At 43.1% G+C, this 24,004-nt stretch overlaps 1 protein-coding gene across 4 annotated transcripts in view; it reads right to left on the reverse strand.

Moving 5' to 3' along the window:
- dip2cb (disco-interacting protein 2 homolog Cb) overlaps positions 1-24,004 on the reverse strand; it is a 113,821-nt gene that overhangs the window by 37,646 nt on the left and 52,171 nt on the right. For all 4 annotated transcript variants that reach the window (XM_061796706.1, XM_061796707.1, XM_061796708.1 and 1 more), the window contains exons 3-15: positions 23,815-23,925; positions 23,012-23,137; positions 19,169-19,507; positions 13,593-13,751; positions 7,715-7,834; positions 7,343-7,540; positions 4,674-4,765; positions 4,445-4,555; positions 4,231-4,354; positions 3,335-3,444; positions 1,724-1,826; positions 1,567-1,631; positions 545-638 (exon numbers count right to left, since the gene is read on the reverse strand). In XM_061796706.1, the coding sequence (XP_061652690.1) occupies positions 545-638; positions 1,567-1,631; positions 1,724-1,826; positions 3,335-3,444; positions 4,231-4,354; positions 4,445-4,555; positions 4,674-4,765; positions 7,343-7,540; positions 7,715-7,834; positions 13,593-13,751; positions 19,169-19,507; positions 23,012-23,137; positions 23,815-23,925 (1,752 nt within the window). The remainder of the gene's footprint in view (positions 1-544; positions 639-1,566; positions 1,632-1,723; positions 1,827-3,334; positions 3,445-4,230; positions 4,355-4,444; positions 4,556-4,673; positions 4,766-7,342; positions 7,541-7,714; positions 7,835-13,592; positions 13,752-19,168; positions 19,508-23,011; positions 23,138-23,814; positions 23,926-24,004) is intronic.

A 24,004-nucleotide genomic window follows, 5' to 3' on the forward strand; every position in this document is an offset into this window, starting at 1 on the left:
TCACGTCACAAATCATACCATGGCAAACAACACTTTACATGTCACGTGTGTATATAGAAAGTGTTCCCTCACTTTCTCACCGATTTTTAATCAATCATCGACCCACCCCCAAAAAAAACCTTTTTTGTTTTTAATCAGAAAAATAGCCCTGGATAATATTGTACTTTAGAAAAACAAACAGTAATGACATCATTCAACAGAATGTAAAGAATTCTAGAATAAAAAAAAAATTTGTGACACTTTTTGCTTCAATTGAATTTAATGGACATTGTGCTGTTCCTACTGGTGTGCTTCTTCTTCTTAGCCACGTGGGGGCAGTATAAAACAGACATACGGATACAATAGACCAACGCTATCCGCGGGGATCGACCGAACGCAAATAGCCAAAAATCCCAAAAATAAAGACACGCCCCCAGTAGGTATATGCATTGTGCAAAACAACATCGGTTTGGCTAAGGACCTCCGAAAATGGCACCTACGAAGAGCCATCACGTCATACAGCACTTGTCACAACAGATGTGTATTTGTGTCATCTTTGTGTTACCTTTGAATTGACACACTTTCTGGATCCATGACAGCGGGTTGACCTTCATAAGGGCGTATGGGACGCTCACCACGTGCATCATGTTCATCACGCTCTAACACATACACAAACACACACACGTACAGAGCAAAAGTGCATTTTTCAGATAGTAGTAATTAAATCAAAGTTTAACGAGGGAAGAAAGATTTTAAACATAAATAAAAATAACTACCATGTGTACCCCTCAATGCCATAGCAAATTAAAAAAAAGGCCTATTTATGAGAAACAAAAAAGTCATGTTATTCTAGCAAAATCATGTTTTTTGGAGAGAAAAAAATTTGTAATATGAAAATAAAGCTGTATTTTTTTTTGTTTTGTTTGAGGTAAGAAAGTCATATTTCAACAAGTGAATTTCAAAAATGCAACTTTCTTCTATGCCCTGTTATTCTGGAAAAGATGCCTTTGTTCTCTAAAAAAGTGATACTACATTGCCAAATTATTTTGTGTACTCCCAAGCTAGGACTGGTGGACCAAAGTACGAGAGCCGCTGAGCTTCAGTAGATAAAAAAAAAAAAAAAAAAGTCTACACGACCCTGTTTGAATGCAATGTATTTGTCTTATAAAAAAAAAAATAAAAAAAAAAACGGCTCCCTGACCAGTTTTCTTCTTGTCTTTTCATCGATTTTGGTGGGACGTCCAATCACGGTTGTGCCATATTGTCTCTACTTAATGATGACGATCTCCACTGTGTTGCATGCTATATTTAATGCCTGTAAATTATTTTGTTGACTTCTCCTGACGGATTCCTTTGAACAATGAGATCCCTCTGGAACTGTGGAAGCTCTCTACGGACCAACTAGAACATCTTAACTTTGTTTGGGGTTTATCAGAGCCCACTTTAAATAGTGTACGGTGTGTGCTTACAGCCATTTAACATGAGTTTAAATGGGATTCGTTAATTCTAATTAGCGTGGTCTAATTTTTTTTAAACAGGGGTGTGTAGACTTGTGATAGTGTGTTGATGTTTGTGCATGTCTCTCACAGTAAGGACAGCATGCCAGAGTCCAATGTCCTTCTTGAAATCCAAAACGTTGACCAGGGTCTCAGCTGGACACACACACACACACACACAAATGACGTGAGCGCCACCTGGAGGATAATGATGATTATGATTATGATGATGATGATGATGATGTTACCTTCGGTGTAGGCACAGGCCTGCGTGAGGGCCTGACAGTGAGTCAACATGGCGGCGCGCGTCACCGTCACACCCAGGACGCCGCCATCTTTGCACGTCTTGTACTGCCACACGCGCGCGCACACACACGCAAACACACACGGACACACACAGAAACGCACACACGCACACATAACAGACACAGTCACACACTCACACACGGACACATATGCGCACACACAAACACACATGTACGAAGACACACGCATGCGCACACACACCCAAACACGGACGCTGAATTATTTTCCTGGTCCAAGTTTAATTCAAGCATGTAAGTCAATTTACTCACTCAATGAATTCAAATACCATTAATTGATTTCAGCTCCACAAAAAAAAAAAAAAAAAAAAAAAATGTACTGTGTAAAAACATCACAAAGTGGAACCTTGGTTTTCGTGGTGAATCCCTTCAAGGAAGTCTGAGTAAGGCCTGGTACAACACAAAGATTTTTTATCTGCTACAGACCCCAAACATAAAGATACAAAAAAATCGGGCATTCAATAGTTTTGGTCGTCATGTGTGCGGTGCGCTCAGAGAATCGCAACGCAGCAGACCACACACAAAGATTCTGTTGTACTGCCGATCCTGAAGTCTCGCGTGATCACACGTGAGCTCACAAAACCGAAGAAGAAACACTTCCGGATACCTGCCGATGTTTCCCGAGTGATCCCAAAGGTTGTCGGAGAGCCTTATAAAAATGGTGATGTTCTCAAAGAACGACTTGGTTTGGAAAATACTTCTTGCTGTCTGAGAAACCCACTTTTATACATAAAAACGACGCTGGTTCAGACATTTTTAACACATTTTTGTCAGTGTTCCTCACACACATGATGAAGAGTTTTGGTCGGAATTGTTGAACACGTTTATTATTTAAGACTGTTGGTCCTGACCTGTTTCGGGGCCTAAAATCGGGACAAGTCCACTCTTAACACGCATCAGACCTAAGGACAATCTTATAGGATAATCTTATAAGATCTTAAAAAAGATTGTCTGGCGTTTGACATGCTTGGGGCTGAATCGGCACAAAAACAGCCCGATTGTTTTTATGTGTGTACTGGGTCTAAAACCAAACTGTACGAAATCAAAGCAATAATTCCCATAGGAAATAATGGAAATTCAATAAATCCGTTCCAGACACCCAAAAATATTAACTCAAAATATATAATAAATATATAATGTCGATTTTTCTGTGGCCGAAGCTGATATTTGGGAGGAAAAAAAATCATTTTGTACATTGTGGCTGTTTATGTTTTATTCTATATTTTGTGTATTGTTGTTTGTTTGAATGTCACGATCTCAGTCAATGTCAAAATAAAACCTGCAAATATCGGCAAAGCTTAATAGGAATCTGGGGTGGTTCATACAGCTTTAAAAAGATGTGGAAAAAAATGTGGTTGCTACTTCATGGATTTCACCTATTGCGGGAGTGGTCTTTACCCGAACCCCCGCGGTAAATGAGCGATTACAGTACCTTAATTGCTCCAATACCCCCCCCCCACACACACACACACTTCACTTGAGCGTTATCGTAAATCAAATTTACTCATCACTCTTAAGTGTGTTTCTGCGAGTTACCTCGATGTACGCGGCGTCGTGTCCAGCATCTCTGATGTGGGGGAACCAGTCTCGGGGGGGTTTGGACAAGTATTTGGACTCAGTGACGATCCACAGCAGCTTGGGCCAGCCTGGACGTGCGGCCATAACAATCAAACGCACGCGAAACACGCACACACACACACACACACACGCACACACACACACGCACACACACACGTCAACATTTTGTTTACGGTGCACTTAACAACGTCAAGTACAAGTTAAGCGTGTGCGCGCAACGTTGACGACCGAGGATCAATACTAGCACGCACGCACACATGCACGCATAAACGCTCAGCGTCATCATGTTGCTTCATTTATGTGTCCATTACTTAAAGGCAAACAGACGTCATTAACCTGCAAGATGATGTCTCTCTGCTTTCACTCCTATTGATCTGGACGATTTCCTGTTTCTCTCTATTACACGCAATGCGCGCGCGCACACACGCACACGCGCGCGTGGAGATTGGACAAAATATTTGGGATAAAACAAGTGAAGCACATGTACAGTATTGTGATACCGACAGGAAGAAAATGTATTGCTGCAACAAAAAGTATTGGGACACGCACAAGAAGAAAGCGCTCCAGACTAACTTTTTATTTATTTATTTTACGAGGTGCACAGGGGCGTACACTGTAAATCGACTTAGTGACCCGACTGACGAGTTTTTTCGAGAGAAGAGCTGATTTTGTGCTCGGACCGCTGTAGTTGCTCCCGGTTGAAGTTAACTGTCAAACTAAACATAGACACAACTAAACAACTTTGCCTTTGCACTTTCAGAGTTTTTTTATTATCAAATATAGGCATGGGCCTAAAAAAAAATCCATATCAGTCGGGCCCTAGTGTGCGTCTTTTGGTGTCGTAGTGAAGAGACCTTTAAACTGCGGTATCTCCCCAGTGGGACTCTTAGGAAGTCCTTTGTGGCAGAGGTCGCTGGTCAGAGCCACGGTGATGCCACAGCTGCCCAACAGAAAGCCAATCTGCTGACTGCCCGCGTCCTGAGTGGGAAACCAGACTAGCTGGGTTAGCATCCATGCTAGCGTCATACCAGAGGACGGAAGGAAAATATATCAATCGTCGAGATTTACCTTCCTGGTCAGAGGCACTTCGATAGGCACAGGCACCACGTCAGCCAGCAGGCAGCCGTAGAACGCTGTCATGAACGAGCCGGGGTCGTTGTTGGGGAACACAAGTGCTACCTATAGGAAGGCGAACAATGGTTAAAAAAAGCCGTTGATGTGAGAAACTTCCAACCTGTTAGCATTTCTCTCCTTCATAAAAGACTTGAGCCATCATTCATCATTCATGTTTACTGACTCTGTCTCCGGGTCTTATGAGAGGTTCTTGTTTGGTTCCTAGCTTGTGCGACAGGTTGTAGGCCACTTTCACACTCCTGGACCACAGTTTACCTACAAACACAACAGACGCACAAACAGACAGACGGACACACACACAGAAACTGTCGTCATTTAAAGGCACGTTGCTGCGTGTGTCCATATCTGCACACAACACAAGAAAATAATCAGATAGCCGCAGTGTGAGTTTGTGTGTGTGTGTGTGTGTGTTGAATATGAGGAAAATGACATTGTATAACTTGAGGCGTGAACCCAAGCGACACATTTTAGTCAAGAAAACTAACTGGGTCCCCCTTTGCTCCATTATTGATGGGATTTTCCTGTATGCAACTTGTTTGTTTTCGTCGTAAGCATTTAATGAGCAGCCATTAGCCATCAGAGTGAGGTATGCGAGTGAGTGTTTGTTGTAAATGCGTAGAAACCATATGAATTTGTAGAGCAGAAAACAGTGAGTATGTAAAACAAGTGGAGTTTCTAGCGTAATTGATTGATTTTTACTAATGATGGTATTGCAGTGGAATGCATTTTTTTCCTGATTGTTTAGTTTCACGGTGCTGAATAAATAAAAAGACATACCGGTCCACTATTTGCACCTTTAGATATTGTCTATTGTGTTGGTGAGGGCTCGGAGCTGCTGCAGTTCATCTTTTCATGGATTTTTCAGCGATCTGTTTTTATAGATTTTTTGCGGTAAAGAGTGGACCCACGTGTATTCGCAGTTCGCCACTTATCCACGCTTTTTTTGACACGATCCCCCGCTTATTAGTATTATTTTCATGGCAATTATAATGAGCGTCAATTATTCGCAGCTTTTCGTTCCTCTCAGTCGCAAATTGTTCAGGCAAGTCCAATTGGAGCTAAAAGGAGCTGACGAGTCATGGGAAATTGTGATTTCCTAGGAATTTTGTAGAAGTGCTCATTTGAAAATGTAAACGCTTTAGGGAGATGTAGAGAAATAAAGTTTCCTACATTGTTACATCATTATTATTTCTGTTGATCATTTTGAACAGAAATCATTACAGTGGTCAGTGTCTTGACATATACAACTATCAATAATTCTTAATAGTAATAAGCAATATTTAAAGGTAATTTGAGAAAATGTGTTATTTCAGAAATATGTATCAAACTGGTAGCCCTTCCCATTAATCAGTACCCAAGATGTAGCTCTCACTTTCAAAAAGCTTTCTGACCCCCTCATTTGACTTTCATATTTCTAGAATATCATAACACAGAACAACAGTGACGACGATTTTGTCAGTAAGCAGAGCAGAGGAGACAGTTGCGTTCAGGGACAGTGGGAGATTTCAGCTGTCTGGAGTTAGAGCCGGAAAGAACCAAACTTGTGTCTCCTTGTCGGCTGACATCCAGCCGCGTGGCAGGAATGATGAAAAGATACAAACATGGAGCTTTAGATTCAGCACCGCACACACGCAAGCACACACACACACACACACACACACACACCTCACCATGTTCTCAACTCCTCCTGAGTGCTGCTAAAAAAAAAAAACATTAAACAGTCCGTTGAGCTCAAATCACCTCATCGTGCGTGCGTGTGCTTTTCGAAGAATGGAGTTCCAAAATCACATTGGTAGGTTAATTGTACGCCGGGAAACCGGAGGGCCGCTGGTTCGTATTCCCCGCCCGAGCTCATGTCGTTGTTGTGTCCCTGGGCAAGACACTTAACCCGCTTTGCCTACGAATGAATACGGTTGGATGTTTAGCGGTAGTCGGAGGGGCCGCAGGCGCAGAATGACAGCCACGCTTCCGTTAGCCTGCCCCAGGGCAGCTGTGGCTACACAAGTAGCTTACCACCAATAAGGTGCGACTGTGGAGTGAATGAATAATGTGTGCAATCGCAAAGCGTCTTTGAGTGCATGCATTATTATTATTGTGATTTTATTATTTATCTCTGCGCATATGTTGAGACTCAAAACCTTTGACAAAAGATACAAACCCTTGGGACACTGACACAATTCAACGGATAGGAAAGTAGGACAAAAGTATGGAGACACGTACAAGAAAGTGAAAAAAATGTAGACAAAAGTATTGGGAGACATACAGGAAATGAATGAATGTTTCCATTGAAATAAACTGAAAAGCAGTTAAACTGTTCCAGCCCCCAAAACACCACTATTTTTTTGTTACGTTTTAAATCAAGAATAGCACATTATTGTATAAAAACGATAAAACTGAAAATGTAAATAAACTGATTTTATGAAATGCAACTACTGTACATATTTTAATATTCGTGTGCGCCTTTACGGGGTAATGGCCTAGTGAGTAAAGTGAGGAGCTGGAGTCGGGTTAGCCGGTTAGTTTGCGTGTGAGCGTCGTCTCCATGCTCCTTGTGAGTATTTTCATTTTGCATTTGAGTGCTTGTCCCGTTCAATAAAAAAAATGAAAATGCTCTCCTTGCCCATGTGCCATGGCATCATAGTACCTTAATTGCTCCATATTTCTTTTCACTTTACTTGATGATCAGAAGCTGGCTTGTAACAAACGTTTTGTCTCGTAATACAAAAACAACAAAGTGAACGGTTCCTAACTGGAGAACCCAGTAGGTGGGGGCACTCATAAATCAGGGTACCACTGTACTACTTTTTTTCTTATGAGGTTGGTGTTACCCACCGTAGGTGAGCTGGTAGAGTGGCTTCCCGTTGGTGTCCATGGTGGTGAGGCAGGGGGCTTTGGGGGAGATGGTCCCCCACCGCTGCAGGGCCGCCTCCAGACAGGGTGGCCAGTTGGTGACCACGCCAAGGTCCTCCCCCTGCGCGGGCACCATCTGGGCCCCCTCGGCTTTGGGCAGGTTGGGGTCCGGCTGCTGGACTGTTGGAAGAAAAAAACAAACACCAACATGTCATTGAGACACTCTTTCGTGGTGTTGCCAGGAAGATTCCCCCCAATACTTTATTCTGTGAAATCTGAGCTTGTTAACCTGCAGTAGAACGCAAATCTGATATTTTTCCCTTTCAAGCTGGACCTCTCGAAAGATGTTCTTACCCTCCAGCAGCTCCTCAAAGTCGTCCACAAAAAACTCTCGGAGCGGAGGTCTTTTGGGTCTCTTCAGCGTGTTGACCAGCTGCTGGATCTTGGCTGAAACTCTGCTGCTGACTGGAACGCCTGACGACAAAAACCAGCAACGTTTAGTGACCTACCTCCGGGGATTAATAAAGGATATCTTAAATCCTTAAAACCCCTCTCACGTGACCTCAAGAGATTTGTTTCTAAATAAAATGTTAGATGTTTAGAGATCATTGCTGAAAACAAGACTGAGACGCTTCCATTTCCCCCGCTATTCGTGGGGGATAGGGACTGGGCCCATTTGTACATGCTGATGTACAAATTTAAGATTAAAAATAAATTTGGCTCATTTCTTTGCTTTTTTTGTTTTGGCCTCCAACCTGAGCCAGGCCCATCTCCACCTGCAACTGATGCCAGCTTCAAGCTGTGCCACATGAATAGCATCCTCCTCTTTAAGCACTCTAATTCTGGAAAAGAATTGACTAAAATCATTGTCTGTTTCACTTCATTTTTCACTATTACAAACTTCAAAGGCTAATACCAAATGCATCCTCCAGGAAAATATTAAGTATAGTTCCCTATTTTTCTGTTTTCATTGTCCATTTTTGAATTTGAAGTTAGTTCATTCTGTGTTGTGACATAATCCCCAACATCGCTCCGTCGCTTAATACATTTAACATTAACATCCGTAAACCAATTAGATAACTGTAATACAAGATGTACTAGCGGATCACCTCGCCGATGTTACATGTGTGTAGCGTTTATTGGGGGACATCAAATTTGAGCTTAATTTAGAGGAAAACGATGAGTTGGAAGCGGCGCCTGCGTCACTTCCGGGTTATCGTAATTTTAAATTACAGCGTTATAGATCAAGATCTTTGATAGATCTGAGGGGCACCACGTCATATTTTTACAAGTTTAACTTGAGGCGAAATGACTAGGTTTCGTTCCGAACCCAATCACACACATAATCAATGCAAGTGGTGAATTTTATAGACATTTTAATAATAAAAAGGGCTTTCTACAGGATAAAACACAGACAAACACAAAACAAACAAGATATCTACAAACATTGGCGAAGGAAGGGATTTGTGACGTGAGATGAGCAGAATGGGCGTGTAGTGAATGCATATAGTTGAGGACTCCTGGTCTCGTTAATATAAACCCAAATATGCACTGAAGCGTCGCTGTGGATCCAATCCTTCGCCTTGCGGGGAGTTAAATAACTTAGCGTTCGGGGGCGAACCCAGCATCCGTGGGTCTCCGCTTTGAAGTCTCAGGCAGACGTGATTCACTCAGCGGGGAGTGGCGGTAGTGCGAGGCTGGGGTGCCGGGTGGCATCTTTTGCGTGGCATGTCCGCTATATGTGCATTGCGGTTCCGCTGGGACGGCAACCAGGGCCACGACCCGCAGCACCTCAACGAGTAAATACAAAAGACCAGTGCAAAAAAATACTATACTGGCTGATCTGATGAGCAAAGTTGTTGCTTAAACGTAAGCGTAGCAATAGAGGATGTCCACTCCAGAGGTAGGTAGAGTAGCCAAATATTGTACTCAAGTAAGAGTACTGTTATTTGACAATAACGTGACTCAACTAAAAGGGAAAAGGTAGTCCTCCAAAAACTTACTTCAGAGTAAAAAGTGAAATAATTACTCAAGTACTGAGTAAATAGCACAAACAATAAAAAATAAAAAATGAATAAACAAAAAAATTTGCGATTTACTGTAGGGTGTTTTTTCAAGTTATAAGTGAGCTTTGGGAAGACAGTCCCAGACAAATGCTACAATACATGAAAGCTGTTGTTTTTGTCCATCTAAATTTAAGAGTAGCGCGCCGTTGCCTTCATGGTAACGACGACCTTCCCAAAATGGCCGCCATTTAGGCACGACGATCAGCCGTTATGGTACAATTTTATTTATTTATTTTTTTTGACAATTGTGCAAAAAAATGCAGAGTCCTCTAGCACTTAGAGCAGTTTGAATGACTAATATAGCAATAGTCAAAGGACTTCAAGGAGTGTATGCAGTTTAAAGTGACTAGTAGCGCGATAATCTGGGACAATGTTGATTGTGCAAATGTTGCAGATACTCCTCAATCAGTGTGCAACTGGGGCAGATGCTACTCTGGCATGAGTGGCCAGTATTGGTCAACAACAGATATGCAAATAGTGCAGCGTGGCGAGACTACTACAGTGAGTGCACGAGTATGTATAATTGGCTCGACAGAAATGTGACAACAAACTCAAGACCCTTGGCAGCATGTTGCAATGGAATTGTAGGTTAGCTGTTTAAGAAGTTGATTGCAAGAGGGAAGAAGCTGTTGGAACGTCTGCTAGTTCTAGTTTGCATTGATCGGTAGCGTCTACATGAGGGAAGGAGCTGGAAGAGCTGGTGACCGGGATGTGGAGGGTCCGAGAGGATTTTGCATTTAGATCATTGTAATGGAGTAAAAGTACCGTCAACTCCTGTGACTTGACCAAAGCAGGTCCCGAGAGCACAGGCACAACCTCAGGCCGATGCGCTCACATGTTAGTCCGCCGCTGAGTAATATTCAGAAATTACATCTGTGTGTGGATGGTGGATGTGTGGAATGGATCTAGCTGCCAGCATTCAAGGAGTACGAATCAGACTATGACGACAGCAATGGCGGACCCCCCCGCCCCCAGGAAAAACTCATCGGATCTGTAGTGACTCTGACCCAGTTGCCAGAAACCCCCCCCCCACGTGACGGGCTCCATTCTTCCTGGCTGCCCTGCTGTGAGACTGCCACTAGGAGACGCCTACTGGACCCTAAAGTAATTAGCAGGTCCCCTCGAAATCTTGGTTTAGTCATTTTCTTCGTTTGAACTGACAGCAGCCAAAAGGGACAGATCGACGAATACAGCAATTAACTATTTGCTTAATATTCAAACGTGCACAAGGGGCCACCCACTGGCGTTTGAGAGTACTGCAACCCGTGAACTTCTAGTCAAAGTTGTTTCTAACTGAAGATAAAATGCCCGTTTTGATATTTCACGAACTATGCAGAAACATTCCAAATGTATGCCTTGATGTCTGTGTCACTGTGCCAACTTTACAGGTGCGGCTGCGAGACTTTGAGAACTGTTTGTCTTGGTTTGAAGCCAAGCAGCATGAAATGTGATTGAACTATAAGCAGTTTCCAAGGCTAAAGTTTAAACAGTCATTCTATATAGACTTTACGCCGATGTGGTCAGTGTTGTCGGTATCGGCCGATAATTAGCTTTTTATGCTAATCGGCTTTCATGTCATAGTTCGCCGATGGATGGATACAGTATACAGTATACGGTACACAAGTATATACAATAAATGAACAAGTCATGTACTGTAAATACACATTGCTCCATCTTGTGATCGGATCGGTTATCGTTTTTTTTTTAAACTTGCTGATCGGTGATCAGCCCCAAAAATCCTGATCGTGTAAAACCTAATTCTATATGCTTGATCTATGAGTAAAGAGTACAAAGTTGGGAGTATTTTAAACCCATTTTATGGGTCAAAATTGTGGACGAGATTCAAGCTGATAGGTGTGGTCTTCTCCAGTTTTCTCTGTCCCTCTTGAACTTGTGGCTCCCTCCTCTGCCTCTCTCTTTCGTGTCGAGCCCTCTGTCGTGTCTGGCTGTCTTGTCTTCCCTTGGCGCGGCCGTGCCGCCGACCCTTGCTCTGGCTCAACGTATTAAACGCTCACATTCATATTTCACTCAGGTGACGTGAGGGGCGGAGCTGTCAACTAATCACCACCTGGTGGTGAGTTGGCTCTGATGACGGAGGACGATGCCGGTCCGACCTACCAAACCCAAATGTATTGTGAGGGTCTGTTGGGGGCGGCACGGTGGCCGACTGGTTAGAGCGTCAGCCTCACAGTTCTGAGGTGCGGGGTTCAATCCCCGTCCCCGCCTGTGTGGAGTTTGCATGTTCTCCCCGTGCCTGCGTGGGTTTTCTCCGGGTACTCCGGTTTCCTCCCACATCCCAAAAACATGCATGAATTGGAGACTCTAAATTGCCCGTAGGCATGACTGTGAGTGCGAATGGTTGCTTGTTCCTATGTGCCCTGCGATTGGCTGGCAACCAGTTCAGGGTGTACCCCGCCTCCTGCCCGATGACAGCTGGGATAGGCTCCAGCACGCCCGCGACCCTAGTGAGGAGAAGTGGCTCAGAAAATGGATGGATGGATGGATGGGTCTGTTGGGAACGTCTGTCAGGGTCCCCTGTAAGAAGGAGTTTCAACTCCTCTGGTAGAACTTCGGCGACGTCCCAGGGGAGGACCATGTTCCCTGCCTCCATTGTTGAGGCGGCTGACTGGAGCTGTGGCCGTAAGGTGGTAGGTGCCTGTCATGGCACAGCTTTGGTGGTAGCTGAGGCAAAAACCTGGGCGTGGGAGGAGTTCCATGAGGCCATGGAAAACGACTTCCGGCTTTGGGGAAATTCTGGTCCACCATCCGACGTCGCAGGAGGGGGAAGCAGTGCACCATCAACACTGTTTATAGTGGAGATGGAGCGCTGATGATCTCAACTCTGGACGTTGTGACTCAGTGCGGGCCGAATACTTGGAAAGGCCTCCTCAATTCAATCAACACGCCTTTCCAGGAGGAAGTAGAGTCCGAGCACTCTGCGGTGGGTTCTCCTATCTCTGAGGTTGAGGTCACCAAGGTAGTTAAAAAGCTCACCCGTTGCAGCCCCCGGGGGTTGATGAGATCTCCCCAGAGTTGCTGAAGGCTCTGGATGTTGTAGTGCTGTCCTCGTTGACACTGAAACATTGCATGGACATTGGGGACAGTGGCTCTGGACTAGGGGGATCACACTCCTAAGCCTCCCTGGTAAGGTCTATTCAGGGGTTCTGGAGAGGAGGCTCAATCAGGAAGTCAGATTTAAGATTAAGGAGGAACAGTGTGGTTTTCATCCTGGCCGTGGAACAGTGGACCAGCGGTATTACCCTCGGCAGGGTCCTCGAGGGTGCATGGCAGTTCTACCAACCAGTCTCCATGTGTTTTGTGGAATTAGAGAAGGCATTCAACCGTGTCCCTCGGGGAGTCCTGTGGAAGGTGCTCCGGGAGTATGGGACACCGGACCCCGGTGTCAGAATTTGGTCCACATTGCCAATAGTAAGTTGAATACGTTTCCAGTGAGGGTTGGACTCCGCCAAGGCTGCCCTTTGTCGCCGATTCTGTTCATTACCTTCATGGACAGAATTTATAGGCGCAGTCCAGTCGTTGACAGGGTCCGCTTTGGCAACGTCAGTACTACGTCTCTGCTTTTTGCAGATGATGTTGTTCTGATGGCTGCATCAAGCCGCAATCTTCAGCTCTCACTGGAATGGTTCACAGCCGAGTGTGAACCCGCTAGGATGAAAATCAACTCCTCAAAATCTGAGACCATGGTCCTTAGTCGGAAAAGGGTGGCCTGGGAATGCCTCGGGATTCCCCCGGAAGAGCTGCATGAAGTGGCTGGGGAGAGGGAAGTCAGGCCTTCCCTACTTCAGATGCTGCCCCCGCAACCCGACCTCAGATAAGCGGCAGTAAATGGATGGATGGATAGAATTTTGTTTTTATTTTTTCACTCCAAAATATTCTTGAAGAAGAGGGGATAAAGCAACAATAAACAGTTTCAGGGTTCCAGAACAGAAAAAAAAACAAGAAAAAAGATAGAGACAAATTGAAAAAAAAAAAGAATCTGCAAATAGGTGCATCTGCAGGTGCCGAGCTGTGAGTATGCGTGGGTCCACTATTGTTTTAATTATTAAAATGTGGCAGGGTTGTTCATCAGGTTGTGAGCCAAACTTACAAGACATTTATTTTCACTTCAGGGACTTTATCAGGAGGATTGCCCATTCGTGACTCACCGTCTCCGGTCTCCATCAACTCGGCGTTGCCGTACTTGGGTGTCTGTCTCTGGCCCGGGCTGCCACCGTCGCCCCCTGGTGTTTTCTCTGCCTGGATCCGATCAACAACTGCAGTGTTGTTGGTGTAACTCGTCACGTCTGGAGGAGCTGAGGAGACCTCTGGGAAAAGGGAAGAAAATGGGAAGTTTGGAGAGGATTGAGGAAGGGAACAGAAAAACTGTGGACAAAGAGCACTATTTCTGTAGAAAGTGCATCTGCGGCAAATGCTGGAGTATCTTGATTTTCATGCAAGCGCATGGCTCGCTGCGCGTTTGCCAATTTGGTAAACCAATCTGCGACAAGCTGGGCATTCCGGCGGCAGAGTGAGGGTGTGTCCTTTGACATGCAGAGAGACATTTTGGTGGCAGAAAGTCAGTCTAAACATATGCCTGCTGATACCAAGTAGGGCTGCAGAATTACGCAAATATTAATCGTGATAGCGATTTTGGCTGCCACGATTAAATAAGCCTGATCGTCGGCGATTTTTTACTGTTATAATGCGGGCAACTGCTGCATATGAAAAGTGCTTCATTTGCAGCAGTGCCTGCAACCTATTAACCAGCCACCAGTGGGCGAATGCATGGTTAAGGCTTCATTAAGCTCTGGCATTGCGCTCCGGTGCCGACTTCAAAATAAAAGCCTGAAATGGCACTGATGTCCAGTGTCGTAATATACCCAGTTTTTATTTTGAAGTTGGACCTCTCAGCACGTTGGCGGAGAAGTGGCATGTCATGGTAAGACACCATTTACAATCGTTGTCGCGGCTGCCTTGACTAACTTTTCGGCTGGCCTGACCGCAAGGAAGAAAAATACAAAATAAAAAAAATAAATAGAGAGGGAAATCACAACTGTTCTTTGCACGACTGACCAATGGTCAAGCAGAACAACCGAGACGCACCGTCATTGATCATTTACTATATTGACAACGGTGATTTTTAAAGGAAAAGTCGGTGTTTGCAGCCTAACATTATTGCCTTCTATGCATTAACTGTATTTGCTTCCATTAAGTTGCAATTTGTGATTGCACTCTGTAAAAGCACATTTATTCAGTTCGCCCTTGCTAAAGTAGATTTTTGGGGGGGAAATTGTTTTTAAAATTATTCTCATCTATCATTTAATTATTTTGAACTGAAAACTCCTCCATATTTTTTTGTTAAAAAGTGGTGCATTAAAAAAAGATGTTTCCCTAACATGAGGCATAATCGCGATTACAATATTGATAAAAAATAATCATCATTATTTTGGCCATAATCGTGCAGAAGTCTAAGTCTTGTCGCATCTACTGTAACATGAGTTTGGTGAATTTGATCGGGGCACGGGCAGCCAGATAAGCGAGCTCCGCGGACTTGTGGTGGATGTCAGACGCAATGTCATTCTTTCATAAATATCTGAACAGCGGGCATCAAACCCTCTGAATCATGGTAGAAATCAATTAATTGAACGTATTCTTTGTCTTTGTTTTTTTTCCCTTCTTCTTATTATTATTATTACCACTATCACAAAAGCTGACAGTGGAGATTGATAAATGGGTTTTCTCCGGGCACTCCGGTTTCCACCCACACCCCAAAAACATCCATGCTAGGTTGATTGAAGACTCTAAATTGCCCATAGGTGTAAATGTGAGTGCGACTGGTTGTTTGTTTATCTGTGCCCTGCGATTGGCTGGCGACCAGTTCAGCGTGTGCCCCGCCTCTCGCCCGAAGGTGGCTGGGATGGGCTCCAGCACGCATGTGACCCGTTGTGAGGATAAGCGGTATGGAACATGAATGATTGAATATTTTATTTATTAAATAATTTGTTAATTTATTAATTGCAAATAACATGAATACATTTGTACACTTAATTTTTATTTTATTAAATAATTGGTTAATTCATTTAAAACTAAATTACTCATAAATAAAGAAATCGTAAATTGTATACATACATTTAACATTTTTGTAATACATATTTGGTTTATTCATTCAAAACTGAATTAATCATAAATGAAGAAATCGTAAACTGAAGAAGTTTACAAATACATATTTAGAAAATAAACGGCACATATTCATGTATTCATTAATTTTGTATGTTTTTATTGATTTATCTTTTTAAATAAATGGCTTATTGTAAATAATACAATTTAAAAATAGTTCCATTTAAAAAAATGAGAATTATATTATATTTTCAGGTATTTATTAATTATGTATTTATTTTTATTCACATATCTCATGAAATTGTTAACTGTCTGATGTAAATAATAAAATACGGAAAAATTCATATTTCTTTTCAATAAATAATGAGACTGAATCACTATTTTTAATTAAAACAACCTACAGTGTATTTTACATCCACATCACTACATCAGCTCTACAAATGAGGCAGCCATCTGTCTGTTTCAAAACTGAGAACGTGGCCCTTCCACGAGCACAAAAGTTCGCCCAAGCAGCAACATTGGGACATATGACAAAACGTCTGGCCATAATCTGATTTGTTGGGAGTCCATTCCCAATTCACGTGCACGACCGGTTATGCGGCCTCCAGCCTGACAGCAGATGTTCCGCCATTCCTGGAGTTAATTCTGATGAACTGATTCATCCGTCGATGACATCATGATTGCAACGGAAACTTCCACAAGGTCACCAAATTGCCAAATCATGAGTGTGGATGCTCACACTAACGTTTTCCGAATGAGCATTCCAATTGGACCGATGAAAGAGTTTGAACCCACCGTGCTGCCAGCGGGTAGAATACAACAGAATAGAATCTGATCATTCGCACAGGTGCTTATGGTGTGACCCCCACTGGAATTAAAAAAATATATATATACATTTTCTTTTTCTTAAAACACACAGCCTTGCCTTGAAAAATACTAGCTTATTTTATAGGAAATGTCAGAAAAGCCCCCAAAAAATTTAAGACATTATTTTACCATGCGAAAATCCACAAAATTGTCCAACATGTTGGTAGCACAAAAGAAAATGTTTCCAATATGTAATACAGTGAACCACCGCATATTCGCACATTTTCAGAATTGTTTTAATACCTGTCTCTATTTGCTGTTTTTGTGCTCAAGCTAAATCAGGAGCAGTATTGCTTTGGTGCAATCTTATGGGGTCTAGGTGCCACCAAGGAACTATGTTTAAGTGAGTTGAGGAGTTTCATTCAAACAAAAAATAGTCATTTGCTGCTGTCTTGTAGCACCTACAGAGGAGGCTTAAGATATGAGTGACCCAACTTAAGAGTATTTTGAGATACGCGGCGTCTGGCCGACATTTTGCTTTGACTTGCAAAGGCAAACTTGAGATATGCGCTCTGTATGGCGGCAGCAAATTCAACTCACTTCACAATGAACAGCAGTTTGGCAGATATTGAACAATTGTTCAAAGAGGTGTCAAGCTGTTTATTGCCACTCCCAGTTGAAATTTACTGTCAAACTAAACAGAAAACAAACATTGTGTAACAACCACACAAATTTGCTTTCAAAAACGTCAACAGTTTACCTTAATGCAAACAAACAATACAAAACTTCAGAGAAACGGTTAGGATCGGTAGTCACAGGTTCAGAAGCCTTTAAGTCACGGCTACTTGAACACAAAAGGTGGCGCAACGCATGTAGACAGACAGTATCGCAATACTCACAGGCATATATTCTTTATCCTCTGTGAAAAACCACTAATATTGAATTGAAGCAAAAAATCATGATGCACAAACTGTTTAACTCTTTACATTCTATTTATTTATGTCATTACTGTATGTTTTGATAAAGTACAATATTATAGAGTGGTATTTTTCAAATATTTTTTTTTTTTAATATAAAAACGCTACAAAAATTTTTTGGAGGTGGAGGTTGAATCAGATTCCCATTTCCATTCATTTCAATGGGGAAAGATGATTTGAGATATGAGTGTTTTGAGTTACAAGCGTAATTCCAAAATGCATTAAACTCATATCTCAAGGCATCACTGTACAGGCAATCTTTTGGGTGGGCAGCAATTCATCGCGGATTTGCAATTAAAAATAACAACTACGGCAAGACTGGCCACATAAAAACAGTTTTTATGATTGCCAGAAATTTTAGAGCTGGAGGTGGCCCAAAATTCGTCAGCCGCCTCTACGTTTTCTATGCAGGAAAAACTCTGAAAGACAAAAAGACAGAGACCTCCACACCACCACTGCCAGGCGGCAACGTGATGTTTAAACCTTGACAAATGCAGCAGACATTCTTGCACGCGCTGTTTATGATTGGACACCAGATTGCGAGGAAGCGACATGAGAGAAGAAGAAAGAAAAAGAAATCAGCCCACACATTCCGACATCTGACATAATCGTACGCATCAATAAATAAAAAACAGACCACAACCTTGAGATAACAGCACTCATGCACGCTGATGTTTTCCCTCAAGTGCTTAAAAGCCACACATTTATTTGGACTTTTAGTTGTGTCGACCTTTATTTTACTTTGGGTTGTGCCAACTGCGGCGGGGTCAGGAAGGGGCTGTGTACCTCATGAAGTTTGGAAAAGGCTGCTCTACGACATGAAATAAACAACGTACTACTACGCTAAACTGGTTGCACCCACGTGTGTTGTGAGCTATCATCAGGGGTGCCATTGGACATTATCCAATTTCACTTAATCTGTCTGATAATTATTATTTATTATATAAAGGGTTCCAACTAACGAGTATTTTAATAATCGATTCATCTGTCAATATTTTCTTTTTGGATTATTTATGAATCGGGTTTAAAAAAAAAAAAATTTCCATCCCTTTATTCAAAAAGAGGACAGTATTTAAAATTGATAGTGCAGAAAATGCACATACATAAATTGATTATGATTCAGTTACCGGTTTCCATCCATCCATTTTCTTTTAGCACTTATCCTCACTAGGGTCGCGGGTGTGGCGGAGCCTATCCCAGCTATTTCGGGCGGGAGGCGGGGTACACACTGAACCGGTCGCTAGCCAATCGCAGGGCACATAGAAACAAACAACCATTCACACTCACATTCACACCTACGGTCAATTTAGAGTCTTCAATCAACCTACCACGCATGTTTTTGGGATGTGGGAGGAAACCGGAGTGCCGGAGAAAACCCACGCAGGAACGGAGAGAACATGCAAACTCCACACAGGCGGGGCCGGGATTTGAACCCTGGTCCCCAGAACTGTGAGGCAGATGTGCGAACCAGTCATCGACCGTGCACATAAATCTGACTGTCATCAGCAAGGCAATGGAAAGAAATCATGTGCTTTTTCAAAATGGAACCGGGGCGGCAAATACAAAGAGGAGCGGCCCTAAAATTGACCCCTGTGGAACCCCACAAAACACACACAGTTCTGTCGGCCAGATAGGATCTAAACCAATCCAAAGCATGACCACTTATGACCACAAGGTGCTGCAACAGAGCCAATAAGATATTGTGGTCAACAGTCTAGCGATTCGTTAAAACGTCTTTGTTTTAATTTTTTTGGGGTGGACATGAATTGGGGTGCGGCAACTCTGTTGGTGTGCTGTAAGGGGTGCACAGATGAGTAAATTTGCAGTTGCTGTCTTCTTACCGGTCTTGTGGTGCTGCTGGTGCTGCTGATGTAGACGCAGGTGGTGCTGGTGCGCAGAGATGTGGACGTGTTGGGCCAGAACCTCGGCCAGGCGCCCGCGGGGTATTGCCCCGTTGCCAGAGGACGAGGACGAAGAGGCGGTGGAGGAGTTGGTGTTGGTGGCGGACGAGGTGGCGTGAATGGCGCGGCTGATCCAGTGCTCCATGCTCATGCTGCCCTCCAGGCTCGATGACATTCCTCCTCCTCCTTCGCCACGGTTTCCTCCTCCGTCCTCTTCTTCACCGCCTTCTCCCTCCTCGTAATCCTCCTTCTCCTCACCCTCAGAACCGGAGGAGGTATCTGAGGAGGAATGCAAATGTTTTACAATGCTGTAAACAATTCTGGGTAGATAGACACTGGTCTATCTAAATGGTCGCGTGTGTGTATTAACTTGTTTAAATTCGTCAACTGGAACCCAACCATTTATTGCCACCGACAAATATATTAGTCAGATACGTTTTTCAATGGGTAGCGTAGAAGAAGTTCACGCCGAGCGTATAGTCATATTCATGCTACTACGTAACTGTGATGACAAACAGACACCAGTAGATGGTGGTGTTGCACCTCTAGAGTTGAGATTAGCAAATTCTTTGAGTTGAAGATTAAGATTAGATAGTGAATCTCATCTTGTCAAATCAATTACATGCAGTGATTTCTCCAGATTCTCTGAACCTTTTGATGATGCTATGGACCGTAGATGATGAAATCCCTAAATTCCTTGCAATTGTACGTTGAGGAACATTGTCTTTAAACTGTTCGACTATTTTCTCACACACTTGTTCACAAAGAGGTGAACCTCGCCCCATCTTTGCTTGTGAATGACTGAGTAATTCAGGGAAGCTCCTTTTATACCCAAACATGGCACCTACTTGTTCCCAATTAGCCTGTTCACTGTGGGATGTTCCAAACAGGTGTTTGATGAGCATTCCTCAACTTTCTCAGTCTTTTTTGCCACGTGTCCCAGCTTTTTTGGAATGTGTTGCAGCCACAAAATTCTAAATTAATGATTATTTGCTAAAAACAATCAAGTTTATCAGTTTGAACATTAAATATCTTGTCTTTGTAGTGTATTCAATTAAAATAAGGTTGAACATGATTTGCAAATCATTGTATTCTGTTTTTATTTATGTTTAACATAACATCCCAACTTTATTGGAGTTGGGGTTGTACATATGTATACTTTGGATAGTCCTAAAATGGATGTACAGTGGGTACGGAAACTATTAAGACCCCCTTACATTTTTCACTCTTTTTTATATTGCAGCCATTTGCTAAAATCATTTAAGTTAATTTTTTTCCTCATTAATCTACACACAGTACTCCATATTGAGAGAAAAAACGGAATTGTTGAAATTTTTGGAGATTTATTAAAAGAAAACAAAAAAATTAAATATCACACAGCCATAAGTATTCAGACCCTTTGCTCAGTATTTAGTAGAAGCCCCCTTTTGAGCTAATACAGCCATGAGTCTTTTTGGGAATGATGCAACAAGTTTTTAATACCTGGATTTGGGGATCCACTGCCATTCCTCTCCAGTTCTGTCAGGTTGGATGGTGAACGTTGGTGGGCAGCAATTTTCAGGTCTTTCCAGAGATGCTCAATTGGGTTTCCGTCAGGGCTCTGGCTGGGCCATTCAAAAACAGTGACGGAGTTGTTCTGAAGCCACTCCTCCTGTATTTCAGCTGTGTGCTTAGGGCCATTGTCTTTTTAAAGATGAACCTTCGGCCCAGTATGAGGTTCTGAGCACTCTGGAGAAGGTTTTTATCCAGGATATCCCTGTACTCGGCCGCATTCATCTTTCCTTCGATTGCAACCAGTCTCCCTGTCCCTGCAGCTGAAAAACACCCCCACAGCATGATCCTGCCACCACCATGCTTCACTGTTGGGACTGTATTGGACAGGTGATGAGCAGTGCCTGGTTTTCTCCACACATGCCACTTAGAATTAAGGCCAACAATTTCTAACTTGGTCTCATCAGACCAGAGAATCTTATTTCTAACCATCTTGGAGTCCTTCAGGTGTTTTTTTAGCAAACTCCATGCGGGCTTTCATGTGTCTTGGACTGAGGAGAGGCTTCCGTCGGGCCACTCTGCCATAAAGCCCCGACTGGTGGAGGGCTGCAGTGATGGTTGACTTTCTAGAACTTTCTCCCCATCTCCCGACTGCATCTCTGGAGCTCAGCCACAGTGATCTTTGGGTTCTTCTTTACCTCTCTCACCAAGGCTCTTCTCCCCCAATTGCTCAGTTTGGCCGGACGGCCAGCTCTAGGAAGGGTTCTGGTCGTCCCAAACGTCTTCCATTTCAGGATTATGGAGGCCACTGTGCTCTTAGGAACCTTGAGTGCGGCATAAATTCTTTTGTAACCCTGGCCAGATCTGTGCCTTGCCACAATTATGTCTCTGAGCTCTTCAGGCAGTTCCTTTGACCTCATGATTCCCATTTGCTTTGACATGCACTGTAAGACAGGGGTGTGGCTTTCCTAATCAAGACCAATCAATATAATCAAACACAGCTGGACTCCAATGAAGGTGTAGAACCACCAAGGATGATCAGAAGAAATGGACAGCACCAGAGTTAAATCTATGAGTGTCACAGCAAAGGGTTTGAATACTTACGGCTGTGTGATATTTCAGTTTTTCTTTTTAAATCAGCAAAAATTTCAACAATTCCGTTATTTTTTTTCTCTCAATATGGGGGTCCTGTGTGTACATTAATGAGGAAAAAAATGACCTTAAATGATTTTAAACAAAGGGCTGCAATATAACAAAGCTTGAAAAATTTAAGGGGGTCTGAAAACGTTCCGTACCCACTGTAGGTATTGAATAGTTGCAAAAGGCACATGTATTGAATAATTGTATTTAAATGTACATTGTAAATGGACATATGTATGTATTGAAAATGTGTTTAAGACATTTACGGTATGTAATGAACATGCGTGAATTGAATCTTTTTTTTTTTTTTTTTTTTTTTTTTTAACGATAACAATAATTTGATGATCTCCTAAAAAAAAAAAAAAAAAAAACAACAACAAAAAAAACAGTTTAAATCTCTTCCTACTTCCCAGGACATTTATTGAATGGCATAGTGTTTCAGACCAACAGCTCTTGTTTAGTTATGGCCAGGCTGTATACAGGAGAATATCCCAAATCATGTTTGCGCAATAGTATTTTAGTTCAGCTTTTGCAACAAAACAAAAACAATTAAGATGACATCTAAATGTAAACCTAATAAAATATTTTAAACCAAACAGATTTTTGTTTGCCACTCCAGCACACACTGGCATCCAAATTTGGCTTAGAACACTGCAGAAAGAAATATAGTTGATGGCATTCTTGATGTCTTGCCAATGTTGACTTGCTTTGTCATATGGTACGCATTTGCTAAATGACTCAGCGAAGGTTTTCGGAGTGTTGTGCAGATTTAACTTTTCTTTAGCGGTCGTCGCGCTTGTGGAATCAACATCAACAATATTTTACCTATTCTTAATTCTTGGGGTTTGGAGGGTTACTATGGAAATGTATTCCTAGTTTGAGAACGCAAATTTTTTTTCGCTTGCCACTGAGTATCATGACTGAATCATGTCCGGTGATTCGGCGAATGAGGACTTTCATGCGCTTCCTTCTTTCTCGCTTCCTCCTGTGCCGTCCATGCACCCTTTTGGTTGTTTTCTTTTCGAGAAGGTATGTCCTTCAATTATATCGAAGGAGATGTATATCGCCTGCCTAGTCCTCATAAGCAGCGGTATGGATTGAATAGTCATAAAAGGGACGTGTATTTCTGTATGTTTTGTGCGATGTTGGTACCTGGCGGTGTGTACGCCTCCATGGAGTTCTGCACCACCAGGGAGCGCCGCTTGGACGGCATGGGCACGGCCATCTTCCTCTCGCGATGTTTGGCCAACGCCGCATGCACCGCTTCACTGTGAATGTCTGACAACACAAAAATGTCACACGCCATGATTGAGCCATTTATTGACTTGACTTCTGGATCCAGATTACCCAGTGACCAATACAAATTGTCTGGCAAGCAATCCAGATGGACAGGCGACCAATCCAGGTTGATTGACAACCAATCCAGATTGTCCAGGAACCAATACTGTACAAACCGACTGGCAAGAAATCCAGGTTGGTGACCAATCCTGGTTGACCGATCCACATTACTGCGGGACCAACACTAATCGTCCGGAGAGCAATACAGGTCGACTGGCTAACCAACGTAGATTGGTGACCCATTCATTGAACTAATCCAGATTGTCTGGTGATCAATCCAGATTGACTGACAACCAATTCAGATTACCCGGGGACCATCCATCCATCCATTTTCTGAGCCGCTTATCCTCACAAGGGTCGCGGGAGTGCTGGAGCCAATCCCAGCTATCTTCGGGCGGGAGGCGGGTTACACCCTGAACTGGTCGCCCGCCAATCGCAGGACAAACTTATAAACAAACAACCATTCGCACTCACATTCACACCTACGGAAGCAGACGCGCTAACCAGTCGTCCACCATGCCGCCACCCGGGGACCAATACAAAAAAATTTAAAAAAATTTAAAATAATGGAAAAAATAAATAAAAAATTATTTACCAGTGTCCCGTCAACTCCTCACCTGAGCGGTAGCGCTCGTCCCGGGAGCCGGACAAGCGTCTGCGGTGGTATCGTGAGGCTGCGGACGGCGTGGCTGGCGGTCTCCTCTCCTGACCGCCCGAGGTGTCCGTACCTATGTAGAAAATTTAACACATTTAAAATTGTTATTGTGTTCCTTCGCAATATTGCGGTTCATCGTTCGCGACCCCGTG

The sequence above is a fragment of the Phyllopteryx taeniolatus genome, chromosome 14, assembly GCF_024500385.1.
Source record: "Phyllopteryx taeniolatus isolate TA_2022b chromosome 14, UOR_Ptae_1.2, whole genome shotgun sequence".
Lineage (NCBI taxonomy): Eukaryota > Metazoa > Chordata > Actinopteri > Syngnathiformes > Syngnathidae > Phyllopteryx > Phyllopteryx taeniolatus.